This window comes from Ascaphus truei, chromosome 14 (assembly GCF_040206685.1).
Source record: "Ascaphus truei isolate aAscTru1 chromosome 14, aAscTru1.hap1, whole genome shotgun sequence".
In the NCBI taxonomy this organism is placed as follows: Eukaryota; Metazoa; Chordata; class Amphibia; order Anura; family Ascaphidae; genus Ascaphus; species Ascaphus truei.
Window position 1 is genome coordinate 46,674,931 of NC_134496.1, and position 18,101 is coordinate 46,693,031.

General features: G+C 40.7%; 1 protein-coding gene and 1 long non-coding RNA gene across 4 annotated transcripts in view; one reads left to right on the plus strand and one right to left on the minus strand.

Moving 5' to 3' along the window:
- Window positions 1–18,101, minus strand: part of NAALADL2 (N-acetylated alpha-linked acidic dipeptidase like 2) — a 418,513-nt gene that overhangs the window by 27,670 nt on the left and 372,742 nt on the right. For all 3 annotated transcript variants that reach the window (XR_012788046.1, XM_075570757.1, XM_075570756.1), the window contains exon 13: window positions 8,629–8,827. Coding sequence is in view for 2 of the 3 variants with exons in the window: in XM_075570757.1 (XP_075426872.1) it covers window positions 8,629–8,827 (199 nt within the window). In the remaining variant the exon portion in view is untranslated. The remainder of the gene's footprint in view (window positions 1–8,628; window positions 8,828–18,101) is intronic.
- On the plus strand, window positions 4,903–6,643 carry LOC142465496 (uncharacterized). The gene is made up of 2 exons (XR_012787890.1): window positions 4,903–5,279; window positions 6,489–6,643. It is a non-coding gene; the product is annotated as an uncharacterized LOC142465496 (long non-coding RNA).

An 18,101-nucleotide genomic window follows, 5' to 3' on the forward strand; every position in this document is an offset into this window, starting at 1 on the left:
TGGAGCAAGGCAGGATTACTAACGTGCCCACCTGACTCTGGCAAGGGTTTTAAAGGCAGGAAAGGGACATGTTTCCTGTCTCTCCCTGGTCTGCATACAGACCACACGTGTATCCATGATCCTTAGGAACACGAAGGTATGCAGGCCATATCCCCATATCCTTGATGCCAAGGGACACCGGATATCTATATAGACGTATATGTACTGTCATATGCTGGGGAAACTGAGCTTTGGCCAAGGAAAGCCCCATACTGTGTTGTGCTGCACCTTGGCTGAGGAAAAGCCTGTATTTTTTATTGATGCACTTTGGCAAAATAAAAGCCTACCTTTATTTTCCCAAAGCAAGTCTCCTGTCTTCACCTCTGCACGCATCGCCATCAAGTGTGATGGCATAAGAGACGCGAATGTACGTTTGGTGGAAGAATATTCGGGGGGGCGCGACAGCATATACTGTCACGTTCGTTTTATCCTCCATGTAGATGTGAAACAAAACCTATGTGGGCAGATGCATAAGGCAATTCTGAGGCAAATAAAAAATAATCCGATTAATTTTAATGAAAATGTTTTCTTTGCTACATTTTTATTTCACTTTGCCTTTATACACATGGACCACGATCTCCACTACCTGTGATATTCACTATTTCCTTAAAATCTGACAGACAACATGGTATGATGGTTTCTGTCAGGCATTACATTTTTAACAGTCTATAATTGGGTAGAATGCAAAAAAAACCACACTGTTTAAAAAGAGAAGCCTATGATTAAAAAAAAGTACACTGGCAGTGGAATGGTCTGCATATTTATCTGTATGCCTTATGGTTTATCTGTTATGTTACATTATGAGTCCCACAAATCCCTACAGAATGGAAGTAAAACAAAAGATAAAGTTGTTTGAATATCTAGATGTTGAAGACTGTAATAAATTACCCTGATCCTATATTAGGGATATTAGTCCAAAATATGATTGTCAAGGCAAAAACAAAGAGTAATAATAATGTGTATTTGCAAGCTTTTTCTTAATAATTAGGTGTTTTCTGACCCTATAAATAGCTTCATACTTTCTGAGTTCCTAAACATGGAGAGATTGGCATAAATCTCTACTGTAAATGTAGATGTTAATTTTAATTTCTTGATCATTCAAATCTATTTTCTAGCTAAACTATACGGCTAGTTTTTAAAAATCAGTAATTGTATTACTTTTACACAGACTGTAAGATACGAGGAGAAACTTGATCCCTGAAATGTATCAAAGTTACTTTGAGGATCTGGTTTAAAATAATGTAGGAGACATGAAGCGTGTATAAAGCACTCTAGAGGCAGATAGTAGATTGGCAATAGAGTGATTTGGTAAGCATTTTTCCAATTAATTATGCACAGTAAGTCATTAAAATTACAGTCACACTTAATTTGAACTTTGTTTGAAATGTGTTTTACAAAGATATACAGTATCAAGAGATCACAAAACCTGGTCTCCAATTGCAATTCTTAATTTATTCTTCGACTATCATGCAGACAAACCAGATGAACAAGTAAGCTTGTAGCCACGGCCAGCTTCACAATGCAAGGCCAGCAACCATCCTCAAAATGACGAGACCGGGCATAAGGCAATAAAAATATTCAGTATTTTATTAATTTGGGACACCAAGGGTTAACAGTCATTTTTAAAAGATCTACATTTAATAAATGTAAAATCAAACGAGCATAAGGAATTTATTGACCCTTAAAACAAGGAGATGTGCAGATGAGGGTGACAGGTGAAAGTACCCAGAGTACCACGGCGTAACCTGCGGTTTTCAGTGATGGCCCACTAAAATTGTGTGTGTATATTATGGATGTCAGGTGACAGAACCCAGACGTACCAGAGGTCCTGGGTGTCAACCTCATAGGGACCTCTCATTCTTTAAATATTCCCCGTGAGTAACAGAGAAAGATGATATGAAGTTCATCTTGCATTTTCTTTAGACGTTTACTAAATATGAGATGTGGCATAAGATACAGTTCACAAGGAGGTGAAGAATATATTTTTAACCGGTTGATTCCGCTGTTGAAGTGAAGACCAAAAATTAAAGGTTGGTCTATGTTATATCTCCGGTAACTGTTTTCACATGCAAACGTATAAGTTGCGCTTGCAAAAGTGGTGTCTACGCGTGTATTTTAATGATAAAAGTGTAACAGTGAAGATGGCATTATTTTGCGTGTTATAGAAATAAAGATATTGGACATTTTCTATATTCAGCCACCTTTCGATTAAAAGGAAAGCATCATTTCTCCTCAAGCCATTAAGGTATCACTGTAGATTGATGAGTGGAGGAGATTAAGGACACGCCTAGATGGTGGGGTTATCCAGTTTCCAACATGGGAAGTTTAGGATAAAAACCATGCATTTAGAATATGAATTTAACAAGAGGTGTGCCCTGATGTGAGACACCTGAATTCTCATCTGCCATGCTCTAATGACCTCTTTGGAAGGAATCAGAATTTGTTATGTGGTAAAATATAGGAATCCTGCTTTTACCCTTTTATTTGATGAACTCTCTGCATATATTGTACTGTATGTTTCTTGCAACCTTTTAACTGTAACCTAAGCACTGTACTACTTTTGTATATTAAATGTAAAATGTAATAAGTATTGTCTTTTGGGCTCTAGTTGAACTTTACACCTTGTGAACATTACAGCGATTACATTTTCGGATGCGTGTTGCTACATTGATTTTTGTGTGTTAATTATCTATTTATTACATATTTTTCTTAGTGAACAGGGTCCACGAGTCGCTAGTGATGATATTTACTTGGTGGTGGAAGCGTTTTAAGGTGATCATGTGATAGATGAAAAGTGGGTCAGCTAGATAGCTGTGTGTATTAACCCTTAACCCCACATATACTGTACAAGAGCTATATAACTAAAAGCACAGCAGCCTGTGCTGTTTGCAGCCTGATTTTAAAGCAGGCCATATTTGAAGTAGCCCATTTTAAGTAGCAGGCATTGCTGGAGTTTAAAAGGGAGTTCAAAAGGAGTGGACAACACAACACCTTCTGGCCCTGATTTCTGCATTTGAACTACGCTGGAAAGGAAGATATTATCTATCCCAGACTGCACATCTCAGCACTTAACTATTGCTGTGACGCCACCTTTACTATCTATATTTGCTATGACCTCACTTCTTTTCAAATTATGCACTTATTTCTATCAGCCTCATTATGTCTCTAACTCCATTCATATATCTCCATCTCTCCTTCCTTCACCACTTCTCAGTTCAAATAATCTCCCGCACCCTCTGACACTAAACAGCTATATCCTCTGCACTAAAACACACCCCTACAAATCCTCCTCACACATTCTCCTTCTTTCCATGTTTCTCCTCCTTGCTTCTGGGGATATCTCTCCCAATCCTGATACCTGCCTTATTTCTTCATGGTCTAGTCCTCACCTCCCACATGCAACTTGTACTCCTTCTGGTGCCAAACCCTCTAACCTCATACCCATCCCCTGTCACCCTCCTCTCCCTTTCTCCTGTGCCCTTTGGAATGTTCACTCCCTCTCTAACAAGTTCCTCTCTGTACATGACTTCTTTTTCTGTCACTCTCTGCTTCTCTTTGCTATAACTGAGACCTGGCTCACTCAGTCTGACTCTGCTCTGGAAGCTACCCTCTCTTATGGTGGCCTTTCTTTCTCCCACACTCCATGCCCTGATGGCAGGGGTGGAGGCATGGGGCACCTCCTCTCCTCTCTCTGCCGTTACTGTACCCTTCCAATTCCTTCCTCTCTTGCTTTTCTCTCCTTGGAGGCTCACACAGTCCAGATCTTCTCTCCTCTCCCGGTCCATGTGGCGGTCATCTATCGCCCACATACCTCATACTCATCCCCCTTCTGCCTTTCTCTCTCACTTTGAATCCTGGCTCTCTTTCTTTCTCTCCTCAGACTCCCCTGTTCTTCTCCTTGGGGACTTCAACTGTCACATCGATGACCCCTCTCCCCCTTGGGCTTCCCACTTTCTCTCTCTAACCTCTTCATTTAGCCTTCAACAGTGGACTGCAGCCAGCACCCACAAGGATGACCACTACCTAGACTGGTTTTCACCAAAAACTTTTCTCTCTCTGATTTCTCCATTTCCCCCTTTTCTCTCTCTGACATCAGCTCATCTCATTTTCTTTCTCTCGCTTCTCCCCTTCTCTATCTCTAACCTACCAGCTTTTGATTCCACTTTACGCTCCTCCCTCTCCTCTCTCAGCCCTGCTACAGACCCTGAAAACCTGGACAGAAACTACAACTCTGCCCTGTCCTCCTCTCTTGATCTACATGCCCTGCTTTCTCTCTGCCATTCTCGTCCTTCTAACCCCAGACCCTGGCATGTGAACATGCTCACAAGTGTTTCTTACTATCATGCAAAGGAATTTAGACCCCTTCCCATGAACACATAGCCTTTGGAATGGTGATACACTGAAAATGAGAAGTTTTCCATACAGATTTATAAAACATCCATCACACAACTTAATGTAATTAGAGATTTGCTGTGCAGTGCAGCAATACATACCAAAGGACTAAGATACAGTAAGTCGTTTGTAAAGATTTTTAAGATGCTGTGGACTGCTGTTACTTTTATGTGCAATTGGATATTCACAGTGCACAATATATAGTAACATAGTAATTATATAGTCTAGAAATATATAATATATGGGTATATATATATATATATATATATATATACATAAATATACATATATACATATATATATATATATATATGTTTCTCCTTACCTCCCATGTTAGAAGGCTCTGCAAGGGACAACAGCCCCCAGCAGGCATAGGGCCATGTGACACGTGACGCCAGGGAGCCAATCGTGCGGCAGAGATTTTCTGCAGTTACATTCCGCGAGTTTAAGGAAGGCAGTTGGAGCTGGAACATGGACAGGGGAAGGTGTGTAGGTGCAGGGGTCTGTGACCCTCTGCACTAGGCCAGAGACACCCCCTAAGCCCCAGCTAGGCCTAACTCACCCTAGATTGTGGCTGCTCTAGGGAAGGCCCCATTAGTTAGGGACCCTGCCTTTAGTGGTTAGCCAGATTAGGGCCACAGCTGCTTTTGGAGCATCTTGCTATCTGCAGTCTGGGACCAGACTGAAGAGAGAGGGCGACTATCACCGCAAGTGGCACTTCAGTGAGAGGTCTTCGGCCGGCGGAGGATATCGCAGGATCGGTGGATCCCATTACCTCTCCTTGTCAGCGTGCCTGGGTGTGGACATACCTGTTCACCAAACGTGCACCAACACTACTGTACAGTAAGGTACTGATCACGCCTATAAGGGAGGTATCTTTTGGGGGACACTGAGAGGGTGAGGCGACCCTGGGACTCTTCTGGTATTGTGGACACGGTGTGGGGTACACGGTGGTGGGAAAAAGCCCTGCTAGTATAACTGTGATAGCTGTAACCAGTAGGGTTGATTAGTTTATATATATAACAGTAAAAGGTTATTGCATACCGTAATCTGTGAGCTGTTATTATTTGTTCCTGTTCGGGGTTAACTCATATAATTGGGATCCTGTGCAGGTGGAGGCACTGCCACTTTATATGTTTGTTAACCCAGGCTCCCAGTGGCGGAGGCTCAGCTCTCTGTGAGCCCACAGGTAACGCCAGCACCATTAGTCCCTTCATGCTAGAGGGAAAAAAGGCTACATATATATATATATATATATATATATACACACATATATAATATATATATGAGTGTATATATATATATATATATATATATATATATATATATATATATATACAGTGTATATATATATATATATATATATATATTATTACAAAAGACTTGTAATGGAAGCACATGCTTCTTCTGTAAGCATTCACATTCCTTCTACGAGAGACAGTTATTTCCAGTATTTATCGGCCATTTGCTGTGTAAACACTGTTGGCGACTGAAGGTCAAGGCTTGAAATTATTGGCTTTCAAGAAGTTATGTAGAAGCATCAAACCAAGCCGAGTAATGTCTCCTGATATTTTTCACTTTTAAAATATAGTCATTAGTCCTCCATGCCGTACGGAAGTAACCAAAAGCCGTTTGGATCTGAAAATTCGTTTTCAACTACCGAGATTTATTATGATTGCTCTTTCCCTTTATTTCTCTGCGGTCTATTATTTTTCAAACGTGTACTTTTGAGATATGACTCTGAATTCATGAAAAATCAATATCCGGAGAATCACAGGTCCTTATCCCACAAGTTCATTTTCAGAAAAAAAAAAAGGGTTTATGTAGAACTACAGTATCCCCCACCCCCGTAGAAACAGTGAGTAACGAATAACATGTATCTCTGTTCTCTCTCCTCTTAGTGACACTTTGATATAAAGATGCAATCAAGTATTCTACATTGTGTAAAATGGGCATTTAGAACTCTCATGTTATTTAGTCTGCTGTGTGAGGTTTGAAATTATTCTTTGGGCTTCATCAAAACGTTAACATTGCATTCTTTATTGTGTTCCCTCCAGTTATGTCCCGTCTCCACAATCTGAATCTAATAAGAAGGCTGGGACAGAAATGAAACATAGCGCATGCAAATGGCATGTTACAATACTATTTGGATTGATTTCTCAGCTGTAAATTATACTGTGAACAGAACAGTAAAAATGTCCACCTGCATAAAGCCTATGTCTGTGAGCCTCTATGTACTAGAAACACAAGACACAACCCAGGCTAATTGTGTGCCTTCTCAAACACCATTTTTGTCTCTTCTTGAAAGAGAGAAATTCAAATTGCTCCTACTGTGTGCCTGACATTACCCAGAACCCTTGGCTGCAGTGGAAGCACTGAGAGATAATGGGGAAAGCAGGACTGCAGACCTGTCTGTGATGTGATTGTGCTCACGTGATATCTTTATTTCCTCTAAGAAGGGAAATTCTCAGCCCAGGAAAGCTGCTGCATGTGCCATTTCCCTGGCTCGACTTGCACATTCTCAATACAGCATTTTTACATTTCTAAGTTGCAAGTGATGCTGTAAATGCGACATTTCTTTAGTAAACAGTATACGAATCAGTGCGCAAGACTTTGTGAGGCTCTGTCCTTGTGCAAACGCGTTGTTCCCAGTTTGTAGAAAGGAATATTAAAACCACTGGATAACCCAACCTTTACGCGTCTAGCAGATACTGATCAGCGGTTTGCTTAAGTTGTAGTTCCCTGTATTTTATTCTGAAATATAAATATATATTTTTTGTGCCAATGTCATTTTGCAATATCTTTTTATTTTCTGTGCATTGAGGTGCAGTATTATTTCAGGGATAAATGTATACCTGCTTGTAGTTTTCTGGTTTTATATATTTTTAGCATAGAAATAACAAATACAGCTCAACCCCGTTATAGCGCGATCCGTTACAACGCAAATCTGCTTATAACGTGATGTAAGCGTGGCTCCCAATTTTTCGGAATTATGAATACTTTACAACACGATTATTGGCGTCTTAAATACTTTATTGTACAACGCATACAATGGTACATTATTTCTAACGCGATCCGCTTATAACGCGATGTGATTCTTTGGACCCCAAGCACCGCGTTATAAGGGGGTTGAGCCTTAGCTGTAATTTCATTTCTTTCATAGTAATGTGATTCAAATAAACACGGTGCTGCGTTTTTAATAGCACTTTGCATTTTTTTTTTCTGTTTCTTTTTAAGTAAGGGGACACCATGTTCTATAGATCTCTATAATGGATTATAACAGTAACCAACTTAATATCATGTACAACGTTCTTTTTTGGTCTGCCTAAGCATTTTAATGGCTAAGTAACTCCTGTCCGTCTTCTAGGGAGATTACATGATTAGGATATATATGGCTACTTCGCATGGGTTACCTTGACACATAGACTGGATTCAGGCGGATGGCCGATGAGGTAGTAAGGTTGTCGAAAAATGGGCGCCAGGAATTTTTGGAGTACAACAGTAATTTATTCGTGTCCCAGTGGACAGGGACTGTTTTTACACATATATAAATAACATTGTACTGTATTTTATAACAGATATACATGAATATAGTTCTTCCATCATTGCCCACTCATAATACTCTGATGAAAGTACTTTGATTTAGTTGCTCTGAGTAAGTGTGGGACCCTCCCCCCCCTGTTGCTTCTCGGTGTTAATCCGCTTTTTCTGGGCACCTATGGGAATCCTGACGGGTCTTTCTTATTTGACCCGGTACCTGGTGCTTGATTGGGAACTGCCACTTCCATACAGACTGCTGTGGAATATTAGCGCCGATCCATGGTTAGAGCTGATCCGCCGGCACCCTTGAGCCATCTTTTTGGGGGCCCTCTATGGCGTGCCATATTCCTTTATATTACTTATTCGGAACGCCATTACGTTTTTCGGGGATCCTAACCTAACGAGTACTGTCCCTATCTACAACATAATAAACAGGGTGACCTGATCTATACTATTACTTTATAAACATTACTTATCTACTCTCCCCGAGGCTCCTCTCTTCATGTCCTCCTGGAACCTAACCTTCCAGAATAGTCCCTCCTCCCTATATACCACTGTGTGATGTCTGGATCCCATAGCAACCCAGTGTGGGGCCCAACATACAACAGCCATGCTAGTAACCCTTTATGAGGGGGGGTTACAACTATATTTATTTACCTTGAAAAGCCTGGAGGGGGGTTCTGTATCAGGAAATTTTTCTCAAGATTTTGTAAAACATCGTTCAACATTCTCACTCTGCTGGAATCTCTCTCTCTGGGGTCATTAGCTGGACGCATTGCATTAGATTGGAACAACTCTGCAGTTTCTCTCAAACTTCTTGCTTTCTCCATCAATTGATTAGTGGAGGAAGCATCACCTGCAAAACAAGAATTTCAATGAAAATGATGATCCGTTCTAAAATGTAATTAAAAAGGTGTACAAGACACCAATGAACAGTTCAAGATTTTTCATTTACCATAGAATTTATAGAATAGATGGAAATAAAGGTCCATTTGGCTAACAACAGACTGCATAACAGCATTCTAATATGCTGAATATGACTGATTTATATGTATTTTGTAACTAAAATGCATGGTTACTGCCCAGGAAATATGAGAAAGAAGCATTTTTATGACTTTTGAATTACACAGAGCAGCATATCTAGTGATAAAATTGTGGAATTTACACCAATAACAAAATGATAACACTGTAAAAAGATAACACCTATAAATTATGTTAACATGCTGCTTCATACTCAACAGCATTATTCATGGAAGCAAATGCCTATAATTTTAATGAGATAGGAAGTAAGATCTGCATATTAAAAAGTATACTGTGTTCCTACACAATGAAGAAGTGTAGTTAAAAAACAAAACTGTTATTCATTAATCAGTGTGATGGCCACTAAATGTGTGTGAAAGTAATGTAGGTCCAGACTAGTCTGCTATATAACAGAAAAGATCTCAGATTGCGCACATTTTACTCTGCAGAAATGTGGTCATGGGTTAAACTGGTCCCTACAAGGGTTTGTAAGTGATCAGAGCTAAAATAATGAAAATATATGATGCAAATGTTAAACATTTCTGTAACATGTTCATACTGTTATTATTTTATTTAGTATAAGCCAAGGTATGTATATTTGTATATATACCCGGGGTTCTCTATATGGAAGCATCTTTTTAAATATCACATTGCTTTGGTCTGTCTATTAGTCGTTAGCATCACGCACATTTTCCATTTTGTTCACTAAATGGCCGACTTTCAGTTTCCAAAAAATCCTTCAGTCAGTGTAATTCAGCAGCTACAATGTATTTGTATATTACTAAGGTAACATTATCTATTGTTACAGTTTGCAGCTCAAACTGCTGGGAATATTGGCAACCAATGATTACACACAGGAAAGTGTTACAAAAATCTTGCACTGCTGGGGAGGTGGCTAAACCCCGCTATAGAAATCAAAGGGATGCTCAGTATAATTAAAACTCATTAAAAGTTGTATAATATATATTGTTTTAAATGCAGTAAGTATTATCTAATACTACAGAACCGATTTATTTAAAAAAAACCCACATACTGTATGTAGGGTTTGCTTGGATTGTTCCTTTAATTTCCATATTTCAATATTTAATATATTTGTTTCGGCATCAAATTGTTAACGACGGTTGCACATGACAATCGTTACACCAGCGGTGTGCAAACTGGGGGGCGCGACCCTCAGGGGGGTGCAAGACTGACTGCGGGGGGCGCGGCGTTTACAGAGGCCCCGCGCGCTTCCCGAAGGCTTAAGTGCCGGGGGAGCTGCAGGGCCTCTGTAAACCTTTACTTACCTTAACTCCGGCGGCTTCTTAGACGCGTGGCCATTCATCATCTGACGTCACGTTGCCATGGCAACGTGACGTCATGCCGCCGGAGCTAAGGTAAGCGTGGATGGGGGGGCGCGGAGAGAGGGGAACCGCCGGCAGGGTGGCGCAGGGGAAAAAGTTTGCGCCCCCTGGTTTACACAGAGGGGTTTATGACAACGATGACTCGGTACACTTTTTAAATCAAAAATGGGTAAAGAAAATGCCAATTCCAGACACAAAATACATTTACTTTTAACATCTGAATTTCAGGCCGTCCCTCCTTTACTCGTGTAAAAATATCTCTCAGACTCACACACAGCTAATTGGATGCCAAGTAGAAAACAATTAATATCTCCCACGATGTAAGCCCACACAAAAAAAGCTGCTTTGGGCCAAACTCATTAGTATTCGCATTTCTCCTTTTTGCACTGAATTATGTAATTTTGCCTGAGCTAATCTGTCCGTTCATCTCCCCCATTACTGGATATCCCTACAACACATCGCGGAGCAGTGGAATTAAACAAATCGTTTGCTAAGCAATTATGATAATAAAAAAAATGTATCATTGCAGCAAATCATTTTAATGCTATAATTCATTTATTTAATTTATCCAAAATAACGGAGATTCCTAACGTTTTAAAATGCTGCCGTATAATGAAATTCACATTTCAAAACATAATTATATCAAAGAAACTACATAAATTAGAGAAGCGTACACAAAGCTGATCAATGGCAAACGGCAGGAATTCATTTGATAAAACTACAAAAATAATGGCCTATATTTACTGCAAATCGTTAAATCAGCGATAATATTCAGCATTATGAAAATAAATAAATGAAATAATGCAGGATATTCTTTGTGATTTAATGCAGTATTTGCTAAGAATTATAAATGCCTGATAACCATGCATTAATCACCTCATATGCATATGGCGTTTTAGCGGTAATGCAAGAGAAACGCAAGAATCACTCAATTTCATATTCATATTTTAAGGAAAAGGTGGAATCCATACATCAGAACGTCCCCTCTGTTTCCCCCTCCCACCCTACACCGCTTCCTAACTCTCCTCCTGCCTTCCTTGACTCTTCTTCTACTGTCACATAAGAGGATGTGTCACAGTTGATCTCCTTTTCTCCCTTTACCACTTGCCCTCTTTACCCCATTCCCTCCCATCTCCTAAAACCTCTTGCTCCTACTATAATTCCTACGCTCACACAGATTTTTAACTCCTCCCTCTACTCGGGTACTTTTTCTTCCTCCTTGAAACATGCACCAGTCATACCATTACTCAAAAACCAGCAAGCTTGACCATACCTGTTTTCCTAACTATTGACCTGTCTCCCACCTGCCTTTTGCCTCTAAACTCCTTGAATGCCTTGTATTCTCTCGCCTGCTTCCTTTTCTTGCCACCTATTCTCTCCTAGACCCTCTACAATCTGGTTTCCACACTGCTTACTGCACTGAAATAGCCCTCACTAAAATAACTAATGACCTCCATGCTGCCAAAGACAGAGGTCATTACACTCTGCTCATATTACTCGACCTCTCTGCAGCATTTGATACTGTGGACCACCATCTCCTCCCTCACATTCTCCATACTCTTGGTATTCGTAACAAAGCTCTATTCTGGATCTCCTCTTACCTCTCCCATCGTACTTTCAGTATCTCTTCTGCTAACACCTCCTCCTCCTCTATCGATCTCTCTGTGGGGGTACCCCAGGGCTCTGTCCTGGGACCTCTCCTCTTTTCTCTGTACACATTCTCTAGGTGACCTAGTCACATCTCTTGGCTTCAAATATCACCTCTATGCTGATGACACCTGCTGTATAGATCAAAGTTTCTGAATGTCTCTCTGTGATATCATTCTGGATGACCCTCCGCAGACTTAAACTCAACATGTCAAAAACAGAGCTCCTCATATTTCATCCCAAACCTGTCCCTACTACCTCCTTCCACATTACTGTTAGAAGTTCTGTCATACACCCAGTAGCGCAAGCACGCTGCCTAGGGGTCACACTTGACTCCTCTCTCACATTCTCCTCTCACATTCAAAATCTATATATCTAAAACCTGTCGCTTTTTCCTCTGCAATATTACAAAGATACACCCTTTCCTCTGTTGCTCCACTACTAAAACTCTGACACAGGCCCTCATTCTCTCCTGTCTCAATTACTGTAACCTCCTGCTGTCCAGTCTTCCTGCCTCGCACCTGTCCCCCCTACAATCTATCCTAAATGCTTCTGCCAGAATCACTCAACTTTTTCCTAAATCTGTCTCAGCGTCTCCCCTGCTGAAATCACTCTCCTGGCTTCCTATCAAATCCCACATCTCACACTCAATTCTCCTCCTCACTTTTAAAGCTTTACACTCTTCTGCCCCTCCTCACATCTCAGCCCTAATTTCTCGCTATGCACCATCCCGACTCTTGCTTTCCACTCAAGGATGTCTTCTCTCTACCCCCTTTGTATCTAAAGCCCTCTCCCACCATAAACCTATCTCACTGACTGCCCCGCCCCTCTGGAATGCCCTTCCCCTCAACACCCGACTACCACCCTCTCTATCCACCTTTAAACCCACCTTAAAACACACCTGTTTAACGAAGCATATGAGTAGCTCTGCGGCTAATACTATATATCTGATACATAAAGCTTGGCCCCTTGCAGACGCTCTTACCAAAACACCCTCCTACTGTGTCTGTATGTTCTTCCTACCTACCAATTAGATTGTAAGCTCTTAGAAGCAGGGACTCCTCTTCCTAAATGTTACTTTTATGTCTTAAGCACTTATTCCCATGATCTGTTATTTATATGATTGTCACATGTATTACTACTGTGAAGCGCTATGTACTTTAATGGCGCTATATAAATAAAGACATACATATATACAAATGGCCTACAGCCCTATTAACTAACTTTGGCTAATAGGGCTGTAAGTCGTTTATAGACAAGAGGGGAATTATTAGGTTGGGGATAGTGAGGGTGGGTTATATGGGTAAGTGCCCTGAGGTGAGTGGGTAGTCCCCCTGGAAGCGGGACGTGGGGTTCAGCCCTGGTTTGCCATAGGAGCTAGTAAGGCATGCCCAAGCCCTGCCTCTTTGTTATGCAACGGAGGTAGTTAGTCTAGTACTGGAAATATATTCATCCTTATGGAGCACTTAGGGACCAGCTAGCCATGGGTTGATGATGACAAGCTGGGCACTTGGGCTACTAAGGGGTTAATATATAAAACATGCTCAAAGTTTATTTGAACCACTTTTATCCCCAATTCTCGGTCGGCTTGTCTTATCCTGCCTATGTCTAATGTGGCCATAATATACATAGGCAGGATAGGCCTAATGACATACTGGAGTACAGGTAAGTGATACAATTTGGCAAGATTTTTTGTCACTACTCCGACATCGCTAGGTATCAGACTTTAGTTAATAGCATGTGAATGTCATTTGGCATTTATTAATTATTTGCATACACTACGTTAAAAATAGCACCGGGATATCACAGTGGTAAAAAAAACCCTATCACTGCTTTGCTTCTGGCGATATGGCTTTAGGGAATAGGTTGAGAAATAAAATTGGTGTTAAACATACAGGTCTCTTCTAGGACAGAGGTACAGAGTAGAGCTCTAATCACAAGTTCACAAGGCAATTCTTCATTTATTGTAACAGCCAAGAACAGAGGAGAAACAACGTTTCAGGTGCCATAAGGACCTTCCATCAGGTGAACTTGTGAGTAGAGCCCTACTTTGTACCTTGATCCTAGAGGAGACCTGCCTTTTGAGGAATTTGTTTGTCTATGTTGTGTTGGCTGCACAAGCCGGATTCTCCTCGTTTCCCTGCACTTTGGAACTAAACACTGATAATGGCAATTTTTTTCATTTATCAACCTTTAGTAAACCTAGGCCAATGTGTCTGTAGATTGATCAGCTAGGCAAAAATATTTGCTATACGTGATTTTATTAAGAGTTAATTACGTAATTAAGTAAATAGTAACTGTACATCAAGATTGGTACTTGTGAACATGGTGATCTTGCCACCTTTATTTGCAGAAATATATTTCTAGGGTCTTTCCTAGGAACCATTTTCCAAGCTGAATGTTGCTGAGATATCTATAATTCAACCATATTTGTTCACATGTTAAATTTATTCCAAGATAACCGAGACCTGAATTTCCCATATCCAATTAGCTTTCAAGAGATACTAATGATTTAAAGAGACTTTAACCAATGGGTAGTGAAAATCTCACAGGCAGAAAATTGCCCATTTAACGTCTTGTGCGTTCAAATATTTTGCATTAGTGGACGTGTACTTTGCACATTAATTAAACTGAACTCTAGGCAAAAGTGACAGAGAAAAATATAAGTAATTGGCTAATGATCATTCGAATGCTTCTCTATCTTTTTTCGCCTTTAGAGGCTGCTGCACGGATGCTTCTGTAACAAGACAGTAAACGGCCTAGAAATTAAAGGGTGTGAATGAAGGCATGAATGTTGAATGGCAAAAGAAATAAGAGTTCAGCAAAGTTGAAGAACGTGTCACTGGCTGCAACTGTAGTTACTGGTTTTCCAATTTCAGATTTCACAGACCCATTTATCATGGGTTTTCTAACTCATTCACTTGATTGGATAAGTATTTAGAAGAGATATCACTTCTGGAATATATACATACAGTATGCATTTACAGAGAGAGGTGCAAACATGTTGCAAATTGTAGCAAGCAGAAAGATATCACCTCAGCCTTCTCTCTCTTTTTTTTTTTTAAATAGACTAATCCAACTTTCCGGATTTAGTTTTTTTTTATAAATCCTTATTTTTAAGTTTTTATTCCATAATATTTTATTAATCCAAAACCAACACAAACTTTTTTTTTTAAACCCAAAACAACAGTGAAAGTACCCACCCTCTATAGTCTAAGCATACAAGCATTCTTCTGTAGAGGACGTGATGAGAAAGAAGAGGGATTATAAAAGGCAATGGGATAACTCTCTTGTTAAGTGCTTAGTTATTACTGCAGGAAACATGTTGACTCTCCACCTGTCACGGTGATTGTGTCAGCCATACACTAACTAGATGTGTCACAGCAGACATCATCAATATTGACAGTGTCCTTACCTTCCAGGTGTAAAAACAGGTATAAATAATGTATCTGTGCTATAGTATAACTGTGTACGTCTGCCACAGTGCTACCTGGGAGAATTACAATACATGGAGACCTTACTAATATAAATACTTTGCATTTCTTCCCCTAGGAAGAGAAAAGGGGGAACAAAACAACAATGATATAGTCACTATTTTGGGAAGCGTGGCACGTATGCGGTGCCTACGGGATTACAATTTAAGAGCACTATATGTGCTATGGTGCAGCAAAACCTGGTTAATAAATATAGTAAATATAGTGAAAAAAAATCCCTTAAAAAAAAACCTTAGGCACCGCATACATGCCACACATACATGCCACACATACATGTCATGCACACACATCACGCATCCCATGCTATTGGCTATATTATTGTTTTGTTTCCACTTTTCTCATTCCAGTGGAAGAAATACAAAAGACGCAGTATAATATTGGCAGCGTGGGACCTGCTGAGAGCGTGGCACCGTGACGTGGGTGCAGGCTCGGCATGTTTTTGGCCAAAGGATTGAACTAAATGACTTACAAGTATGAGAAGAAAATATATAGATAAAACATAGAAAAAAACATATATTTATGTACTAAATAATTTTTCACATTGGACGGGCCTCGGGGCATCTTTGTTTATTGTAGTAAACAATGTTACCGCCACAGAAAACACAAAAAATATGGAATACTCGGAAAAACAAACTACCCTATAATCACCAAAATTAACTACATACAGCAATCTGCCTCTGTGAACATCTGCTCCGTCTTTGTGTGTGTACAGTAAGTGTTTCCTCTACAAACATTCCTCCAAGAACATTGATGAATAGTCATAGCTAATATTGTATTGGTCAGTAGCGGAGTCGGTTCTGTAGCACAAATATGGAATTCCCCTCTGACTCTTTCAAACAAGGCACAATACTCCAAGCCATTAAACTCCATTATACGGAGAATGACGAATTCCCGAATTTAACCGTAGAATGTACTACCTTGTAAGGACAAACGTAACAAATAGAATTTAAAGGCTGACAAACTGACTGCGGTGCAAGTACAAATACATTTGCAGAATAATCATTCCTATATAAAGCTCCTGTTTGTTCTTTCATATTTGTCCTACAATATCACATGATTTCCGACAGCTTTTATTTATTGCATCCTATTTCGGTTACAGTATTGCTTCCTGCTCCACAGGACAGGCTGTAGCTCTTATATCATTCACGATGTGTAGTGCTACTTCCTATGATTTAAAACAGACTGGTATAAAGGGTACAAAGTGCTGGTGTGGTCACTTGTTTTCATCAAAACACCAGATACAATCTCGACTTATTCCGAAAAAATGAATTGTCCTTTTTAAACCAAATACACAGACCAAGGTCATTCATTTTCAGAACACAAGGCTTTCAAGAGTGGGCCAATAAATCAACTCCAACAAATTACTCAGCAGTAAATTATCCTTCCTTCCTGTGACTATAAGAACAGGGGAGAGCTAGAGTGATCTGCTGCTATGAACTAGTATAATAAATATACAAGTTGGATGGCCACTTGTCAGAATGTGAAAAGTACACACCACAAGCTGTATTGAACCTCAATGAACCCGCACGCTAAAATACTTACTGCTTCATTTATTTCTTTCAAAATGGTCATCTTCATTAAGTTTTCTGGCCAACAACATAAATACAATAAAATCCAATTTGTTGCAAAACTGCCAAGATCAAGTAGGTAAAAGCATGCATCCCAAACCCGGATCAAACAACATCAACAGGCCAGCAGTCTCTCGTAGAACCCACGGGTATTATTGGCTGTGACATGTATGAAGGGTTAGATGAGTGTTTCGTGCCTTTTCTTTTTTATAATATCCAAAACATATACGTTTCTGAAATATTTGTAATTTGTAAACATGAGATATTGACGTCTGTGAGCCTGTTATCTGGTTACTCCCTTGCAGGGTCACTGACACCGTGGGAGAGCTGGGACTAGTGTCCCAGACCCGGCAGCTGTGTGGGGCTGTGGTCAGCACTGGAAGTGGCCCGCGTCCAGCTTCCGGGTTCCAGCTCTCCCCACGTGCTGCGGCTGCACCCGCTTTGCTGGTCGGTGCCAGAAGTTGGACCCAACTTCTGCATTTGAGCGTGGTATCGGCACGGTGCCCGTGGTCTCTCCCCCCCAGGTAAAAGTCTTAAGGGGGGGGGGGGGGAATGTGTGTGTATGTGTTGAGGGAGTGGGTTTGAGTGAGTGGAGGGGGAACATTGAGTGCAGGAGAAGGGGGGGGGGAGAGTGTGAGGAGAGGAGAAGGGGGGGTGAGTATGTGGGGAGAGTGTGAGAGGAGAGTGGGCGAGTGTGAGGGGAGTAAGTCTGGGGTAAGAGTGAGAGAGTGGAGGAATGAGAGTGGGAGAGGGTGGAAAGTGATAGGGGGAGTGAGGCAGGGGGGGAAATACATGGGTGTGAGAGAGGATGAGAGGGGGGAGTGTGAGAAGGGGGAGAGAAATAGAGGGGTTCAGAGAATGAGGAAGGCATTCAAAAGAAAAGGGAAGGGGCTCACAAGTTCGTCGACATGATGGGGGGGGGGGGGGGAGCGGTGAAACTCTAGTTCTGGGCCCCGGGAAAGTTGTTGGCGGTCCTGCTCCCTTATATGTGATGTCAATGTGTTTAATAAGTGTTTGCACTATCAAACCCCTTCTCCCTTCTGGCCTATCGATTAAGG